At 42.8% G+C, this 8,640-nt stretch overlaps 1 protein-coding gene across 1 annotated transcript; it reads right to left on the bottom strand.

Moving 5' to 3' along the window:
• Positions 1-2,246: 2,246 nt before the first annotated feature.
• Positions 2,247-8,634, bottom strand: LOC123980230 (pectinesterase inhibitor 10-like). The gene is made up of 6 exons (XM_046064523.1): positions 7,124-8,634; positions 6,861-6,950; positions 6,520-6,672; positions 6,183-6,353; positions 4,537-4,694; positions 2,247-2,461 (listed from the first exon to the last, which is right to left on the bottom strand). Exons 3-6 carry the CDS (start codon positions 6,650-6,652, stop codon positions 2,408-2,410), a joined length of 516 nt encoding a protein of 171 aa, XP_045920479.1. The 5' UTR covers positions 6,653-6,672; positions 6,861-6,950; positions 7,124-8,634; the 3' UTR covers positions 2,247-2,407.
• Positions 8,635-8,640: the final 6 nt, after the last annotated feature.

Raw genomic sequence — 8,640 nt, 5'->3', positions numbered from 1 at the left:
TCTATATCTTTATATCTGACGTGATTTCAGCAAGCCTGTGTCGCTTTTCTGCCAAGCAAAAATTCCTTCAGCAAGTTCACTCAAAGTTCACGCAGTCTATAACAACCAGAGGTTGGAAGTTGACAATCGACCTCTTAATCAGTAATTAAGCACGTAGTCTTAATATCAGCAGACTAACAGTTCCTCATGTAGTCATAGTAACAGTAGATAACAGCAGAACAAAGCGTGCACTGTCACAGTGTCGGCAGATCTTGCACACCTGCAGCCACTTCCTGCAGTCATTCCTCCCACTCAAGGATCTGTTTCTGTGTTTGTGACTACAGTTCAGTACTTATTACTTATATTATTATATCTTGCACACCTGCAGCCACTTCCTGCAGTCATTCCTCCCACTCAAGGATCTGTTTCTGTGTTTGTGACTACAGTTCAGTACTTATTACTTATATTATTATATATTACTTATACTGATATGATTATACTTATAATCAGTAATGATTAATGATGAATACTAATAAAAATGATTAAGAATGATTAAAATGATTAAGAATGATTATTAATACTGATTAGAGATAATCACTGATGACTCAAAACCCTGACTTTGTGAAATAAGCTGGTGTCTCTTGTACTGTTCGCTATAGACAGGACATTCATACTGTATTTATGTACATTTTGTAACACAATTTTCACTAATTCTGCTTCTACATTTTCCTTTGCTGGTGTTTTCGATGATGCCTTGCTGTTACACACACACACACACACTCAGAGCTATAGAGTCTTAACACTGTGATCTTAACTTTACACTATAAAATAATACTTTAAATGATGACAATGCAAAACACCTTCGATCTAGTGAATATTATAACAATTTAGGCTGTAATGCTCTAAAACAATTCTCAACAACCCGCATAATGCAAACAACACTTTTAGGCACTACTCCCGTCAGTATTTCAGCACTGTTAATTACGTCATTCCCGTCGGACAATCAGTTGGTGGACTGTTTTTTCTATCAGAGCAATGCATGATGGTATGTAGGGCTTGGTTAGTGACCGGTCGGTTTTACATTACTTTTCAAAATGCATTCTGGGATACTTTGAGTGGACTGTATAGGGTATGATCAGTCTCACTATATATTCGGACAGCCCTATAAAAAAAAAAATGGCGAGCTCTCTATGAATAGTCCAGTATATATAGTGAGTAGTGATTTTGGACACGGCACAGTAAGATTCACCGCTGTCATGAATATGCGCACAGGTGCATTGGTTATGATTACGTTACTGCTAACACAGCCAAACATCGAGCAAGTGCGAAAACACAAGACAGCAATATTAGTGAAAAGTCAGACTGTGTACACAGAAAGAATGCCAGCTCTACGTTTGTCTCGCAGGAAACTCTCGCCACTCTCTTTTTATCTTCTTAGCTACCTCCGTCAACATCCTTTTTTCGGTCTTTCCACCTCTCCCAAAGTTACGTTGCCCGCTTGCCCAGCTCTTGTTCGACCCCGGCGCTGCTCTCCACCAGCAGCAGAATAATGTTGCTGCTGCTTGAAACTTGAGTGGCGAGCTAGCCGAGAAACAGCAGGACGTAGGAGCACTTACAGTAACGTTACAGACGTCCGATTGTGTTATCTAGTGGGTTACATCAACTAAAGATTTGTAGCTAGAGGCTAAACCTCTGTCTGTGTAACCTCCGGCTGATTTACTTTGCCAACAGCCAAACATCAAGCAAGCACAACACTTCTGGACACAGCGAGCAGCTAACAAGTTATTACTGACAACAGAAAGAAGGCCAGCTCGGCGTCTGTCCTGCATCCTAACAGCTCTTTAAGCTCAACCAGTAAAAGCCAGTCTGATATTCACTGTGTCCGGTCTTTCGCTCCGTCACTCTCTCTTTATCTCTTCCTCCAACTTCGTCTTCTCCGGTTACTTCACTGCCTCTGCCACGATATCCATACCGAGCTAGCTTCTTCAGAAGTTATACGTTATAAACATTTTGCTGAAAATGCTATTTTAGCAAAATGTTCCAGTCTACTGACGCATGCGTAGCACGTGCATAATGGAAGTGAATGGATCGACCCATAGATCAGCTCGTTGTCACCAATAACCGATTCAGCTATTTGAGTCGGAATCGGGCGCCATCCCTAAGATACTTTGTCGTGAGGTGTTAACATGAGATAATTAACTGTCCGCTAAACCCTGCTCTGAGTTTGGAGGCTCGGGTCTTGTTTTAGTCTTTCAAAAACAAACATATGGGAGCAAAAGTTCTTTTTATTTACTTCTCTCTGAAATCAAGGACTTATTGTTCAAATATTCATTTTGATGGCAAATAATGCATGATTGGTTATAGGATAGCCAAGTCCATGATGGATTCAGGTCCAGTAGTCTGGTACAGGGTCGGGTGCTGCTGATGATCAGTGCGAAGTCATCTGATTGGCTGGTCGTGCGGTCGGGGTGGGGCCGGAGGCCTGCGGGAGAAGAACATTCAAGATTAACATCATCCTGCTAATCTGATGCTAACGTGCTAACACAAATATGTAGGCCTGTAAACCACGAGGGGCTCCTGCTTTTTATGGTGCATTACATTTACCACGGAAGTAGGAACTGGGAAGGACGTCACGCCTGAGTTGACCGCATTCAAGTTAACGGTCGGAGAACCTCACACTAGCCAAGTTAGCCACTGTTACCAACGCTGATTCTTGAAAACACATTACGCAGTATTTACTAAATAGCGTTACTAGTTTAACTAAATTTCTCAGTAGCTTGGTGGCAGCGTCGCTGTTTTCTGAATCAAATAGCTTTTCAGTAACGAAGCTCTTTTATTGACTGAGTAGCTTCCACACACGCTATATTTTCCCCCCCAAGTATTTCTGAAGGATCAGTAAGTGACGCCACCGCCACACACGGACCTGTATGTGCAGCGGGCAGAAGCGCTTCAGTGGGACGGTGACATCACGTACTGATCTTTGGGCTGATGATGTCTGCGACTTTGCTGCAGGGGAATAAAGACACACGCGATTGAGTTTACTTTCTATTGTGATAGTTATTGTAAAACCTCCTGTGAGAAGGATCAGGCTCCAGCCTGCACACCTCTTCCTCTAGTGAGGAGGAAACTTTGATATGTAGTGGCAGAAACCCGTTTCCATTAGTGATATGCAGATCAATCCTAAAGTATCGATATTTCTGATACCAACGTTTCCTGCCTAATTATACTCGGTTGATAGGAACTACTTTTCCTTCCGCCTGTCAAAGTCGTGCTTGTGCTACGACTCTGTGACGGAGCTTCTTTGAAGTGAGCAGATAACTCTATTTATATATTTCTCTTCTATTCAAATCAGCTTTATTGGCATGAATGTATGACAACAATATTGCCAACGCTACAAATAAATTACATGAGAACAATTAATTTCATTAAATAAGTAAATAAAACAGTAAAAGATGTGTTTGTTCCTCAGTACTTTTTCTAGTTATAGGTTGGAAATGTGTTGATTTTGTAAAAGCCATAAAAGAGCAAACAAAGGAAAAGTGAAGGACAGCAGAGCTTAAAGCGAGACGCCACAGTCCACAATGATGATTTAGCTTCTACTGTCGGTTTTCAGATTTCAAGTTATTATGCAACTATTATTACCATACTTTCATAAAATGTACAAAACAATCTTGAATAATATGTTTAAACATTTTTATTTGTCCCATCAACTGCACTAAACTAAAGGTCGAGAAGTCAGAATTTCAGATTTCAAAGGTCAAAAGGGAATCCCGACCTCCGAAGTCGGGAGAACTGCACTGCCCCGACTTTGTGATCAAGATGGCTGTCGGGTATCAACAGTTAGTGAAAGCTGTGGTTTATACTGTTTATTAACACTTGTGACCGATTTAAATGTTTGAACACAAAGTGCTGCTGCTGTCTGTGGACGTGTTGCTACAGTGTTTAGTGTGAGTAAATACCGCACAATGCGTTTTCTTTTATCAACCGGCGAATCAATAGCTAACCTGGCTGGAACGCAGTAAACTCGGGTGTGATGTCATCGCCGCTCCGACCTCCGAGGTAAATGGGACGCAGCATTTGCCTTCCCTTCAGCTCGGTGGCGCCCCCTGAGGAGGCTCAGGTCTTTGTCTTTAGTCTTTGTCCTGTCTGTGGCAGACAGTGTTGGCCAAGTAATATTACTTTTCCCCGTAACTAGAAGTGTAACTAATTACTTTTCTAAAACAGCAAGATTATTACAGTTCCCATAAACGCTGACCGCCACATGATGATTTTCAACTTTTTTTACTAGTCGGATTTAAAATCATTTTTGATTGAGGAGCATATATTCTGTGGGAAACACTGGAAAGTAATATAGTAACGTAACTAGTTCTTTTATCACCCAGTAATAAGTAAAGTAATAATATTACTTTTTTTAATAACTAGTAATATATCGCAACTTTCCCGACACTGCAGACAGACCACATCCTGTCATGTCACCAGCTGAACGTGTCGCCCTGAACGAAAAGTTAGTGAATATTTGATTCTCCGCCTCCCCGTGAGGTGTTTGTATCTGCTCACCTGTCGTCCTCCTCCTCCTCCTCCTCCTCCTCCTCCTCCTCTTCCCCGTCCAGAGAAGACGGTGGTCAGGCTGTTGTGTTCGGGGACATGTCGCAGGGAGCGTGTCCTCGAGTGTTTCAGCTCTGACAGGAGCTCAGGGCTGGACAGCGACAAACGAGCTGCACACAGAGGTAGAATTATTATTATGAGAGTCAGATTGTTACAGTGAGCGCTCAATACAAAACCCACAGTTCAACCAGCAATTAATGTACTTAAATCAGTTCTAATCTCCCAGGACTCCATCTTTCTGTATCCCAGTAAGCAAACAAAAAATACTCAGTTTGAGGTTCAATTAAAAAGTTGGCCGATGAAAATAAAACCAAGTGACGCCTCTCGTGTTTAATAGACAAGCTTAGAGTTCCCCCGCAGCCACAGGCTGTAACTCAGGACAGACTGCGCCTCTTTCGGACTCGTTTGGTTTGAAACTGCAGACTGCTTTCCTCTTGGGTGTCATGTGACCAGAGTGTAATCGATTAGAAAATCTTGTTGTATCACATCGCGATAATATCGCAAATGCAATTAATCGTTCAGCCCCATTACATGATCATCCAAACTAATGCAAAAACCTCTGACAGCGCTTTCACAGGTTTTTGCATTAAAAAAAAATCTAAATTCTTCTGCCAGATGTTGCGATTAAAATTTAATTTGCGATTTTCTCGAAGTTTTGCCAAAGTTCAATATTTACTGCCAGTCTATTTTTCAGGGAAGCCGAGTCGAGCAGCACAGAGCAGATGAACCGGACAGGAAGTCTGACACAGAACGGTTGATTTTCAAAATAAAACACCCTGTGCAGATTCCCGATCATATAAAAATAAACAATTTAACTACGTAGCCTACTGAGTTGTACAAAAATCAAGGAAAACTGAACCAACTCAAATCTGAACAAGTCAGCAAAATCAGGCAGGCAAAACGCTCTTATTCTGAAATGCCCTATGTGGGATATGTAGCCATGTGGAGTGCGGAGCGAAACAGGTTCACAGAGAGCCGTGGCGTTTTAGGATTGAATGACAGGTTTCCTTGAAACGTTTCGCAACAGGCTTAGAGGTATCTTTTCTATGGTTGTCTCCCGTTTGGTGGGCATGTTTCAACTGCTGAAACACTTCAGTGTGAGTTGACGCTGGACTAAATCGCGATACAGCCGCTGCCTGAGTCGGTACGGTTGGCGCAATTATCCCACAAGTTTAGTTTGTTGTTGTAAAACGTACACGCCCTGTGTCGCTCTGATTGGTGAGGAGGACCGTGACAGGAGGCGCATGGCGCTCGTGATTGGCAGGATGACAACGGCATGAATCTGTAACTGCATGACTGTTTAAAATGAGCTGTGTAATTAACCTACATTTTAATCGCCTTCTTCACGATTAGCTAATCGCCTTATTTCAAATCGCGATTTCGATTTGAAAACGATTGATCGTTCAGTCCTGCTCACAATAAAGCACATGTGTTGATCCACATCATCAACCTGCAGACGCTTACTTTCATTTCCTCAGTGAAACTAATGTCAGACCAAATAAATGGATTATTGACTGAGTACTTTTACTTCAGTAAAGTTTGTCAGTGCTCTCCCCACCACTGCACGTGACATGAAGGCCACGTGACGTCCGGCTCACCTTGTCTCTTGTCGTAGCCTGGAGGGGAGGAGGAGGAGGAGGCTGAGGAGCTGCAGGGGGAGGAGAGCGGGGTGGAACTGAGGGGGGAGGGCAGAGGAGAGGAGGAGGGGGGAGAGGAGACGGCACTGGATTCACCGGCGTCTCTGTGAAACCGGGATTTGTTCCGAAACTCTGAAAAACAGAAAGACGAGGATGAGACAGACGAAGGCGAGAGAGGTGAGGAGGCGTGGGCCGATGATGGGCTCCTCCCTCCCTCCTCTTCCTCACCTCCCTCCCCCAGACTGACGCACAAAGACTACGCTGCTCGAGGTCATTTTGAGGTGAGACAGACTCTCACCTTGCAGAAACTCTGCTTGCAACTCTGGACTTTGCAGACTTTGACGAGGAGGACGAGATGAAAAAGAGGGACGCGGAGTTTCTGGTGCAGCTGTCACCGAGGAAGAGGACGATGAAGATGAAGAAGGCTTCATGACGTCTGCAGCGGGAGGAGCTTTAAAGAGAATTCACCTGATAGCAGCTGCAGTTCATCTAATATTTTAACAGCAGCAAATGCACTTTATATTTCCAGACAACAATTCAACCAGAGGATCCGTCAGGGAGACCCGGGGCCCCCCTGGAACCCGTTCCTGACTCTCGTGAGTTTGAGCCCCTCAGAGGAGACTCCCAGCTTGTACTCACTGGCTGGTGTGAAGCTGCAGCTCCTCGGCGGCGTGACGGCTGACCGACCACTTCCTGCAGCCCTCGCCTCGCTTCACCACACTCTGAAAACTTCATCCATGCAAAACACACACAACTCAAAAGTCCACATTAATAATTTACGCGTTTAATGACAGTGTTGCCATGGATACCAGGAAGGAAAATAGAGAGTCAGCTGGACTTTTAACCCCCCCCCCCCCACACACCACACACACACACACTTTAAAGCATTAAGATTCGCTGACCTTTCATCGGCTCTTTCCCTCAAAGCTGATATGATCGATATCTTTATGTTAACAGGTGGTGCAGTGGATATGACACATGCCTGTGCTGTAGGAGACCCGGGTTTGAGGTGTGCGGTGTGTACCTAAGCAAGACGCGTGCGACACATGTAGCAACTGTAAGTCACAGCTAAATAAATAAATGATGAAGAGACTCCTGACGTCTCGCTGTTTGTGAAAATTCATATAAAATGTTCCAAACTGACGTTTGTGGTCAACTCAACTTTGCTTCTTTCGTGAAGACTCAAATTAAATGATATATAAATTCTATTTCCTGTCTCATGTATGTTTAAATCAATCAGATATCAGATTGTGATCAAGTTGTACAATGTCGGCCTGACGCCTTTGATGCTCCATCTTTACTACAAACCGCTCTGTGCTGCACCTTCGACCGGGGTTCAGTCCCGTTAGTGAGGTCAATTTATTTATAACATCACATTTCATACAGCAAGAATCAAGGTGCGTGACTAATCCAAGATGTTGAGAGAAGGTAAAAGCAGAAATATAAAAACATCAATGAACGTAAAATAAAAAAATAAATAAAAGCAGAAATATAAAAATAAAAGCATATTTTTAAAACCAGATACGAGATAAAACCACCATCATAAAAACACGGTAAAAACATTTCTAATCATTCGATATACGTTGAATCATTATTTCTTTTAAGTTTAAAGGCAGATTTTTGCTCCTGAGTGGAAAATAGAAGAAACCAGATGGTTAATTATGTGGTGAAACTTTTCTTCATGCTCAAAATCGATCACTTAACAAATCTGACGTAGAACATTCAAAACTATTGTGACAAAATCTTTTTTCAAAAAATATGATTAGTAATTTTTTTTTATGTCCCTTTTCGTCAACAGAACAAATACTTTGCCCTATTCCACATGTGAACGTGATCACAAGGTTAGATGTTCATATTTCCTAATGCCACAACACAGACTAACTGCTAGATGTGAAAGCGTCCAGCGTTCAGAAGATCAAACAAACGCAGCTGCAGAAGCTTTCAGCCCTGAGTAGTGTCTGCAGGCGGTCCTTTCAGGCTACCACCTCCACCAATTATTCGGGGCGGCACCATCACCTCCACCTGCTCGGTGTTGAAAACCGGACAAACTAAATGCTGCTGTTTAAAAGTCGACACTTGACGGTTTCTGCTGGATCAGACAGAGAGAAGAAGAAGAAGAGTTCAGCTTCAGGGTCACTTTCTTTAATAAAAGACGAAACACGAATCATTATTTACAAAACAATAACAACATCTGGCACATCAGCACACACGGGTGGTGGACAAAATAAACAGAACGCCACATGGAAAAAGACCAACTCTGTTCACATACTCCTCATATCAGCATTCAATTTATGTTAGCTTTAACACTTGGTATCTAGCATGTTGTGCTGTGTGTGAGTGCAGCTTCGCTAGAGGAACAGATACAGATTCATTGTGACAGGATTTAGTTTTTTAGGATTTAGGCTAGCTGTTTCCCCCT

Source organism: Micropterus dolomieu, linkage group LG12 (genome assembly GCF_021292245.1).
Source record: "Micropterus dolomieu isolate WLL.071019.BEF.003 ecotype Adirondacks linkage group LG12, ASM2129224v1, whole genome shotgun sequence".
NCBI lineage: Eukaryota > Metazoa > Chordata > Actinopteri > Centrarchiformes > Centrarchidae > Micropterus > Micropterus dolomieu.
This window is presented reverse-complemented; position numbering and strand designations above follow the sequence as displayed.

Excerpts from the sequence above, each read along its gene's own strand:
- LOC123980230 (XM_046064523.1), bottom strand. The coding sequence starts at position 6,652 with ATGAAGCCTTCTTCATCTTCATCGTCCTCTTCCTCGGTGACAGCTGCA. Across the intron at positions 6,354-6,519 it reads GCAAGCAGAGTTTCTGCAAG|AGTTTCGGAACAAATCCCGG; the intron begins GTGAGAGTCTGT and ends TCTGTTTTTCAG. Across the intron at positions 4,695-6,182 it reads AGGCTACGACAAGAGACAAG|CTCGTTTGTCGCTGTCCAGC; the intron begins GTGAGCCGGACG and ends CTCTGTGTGCAG.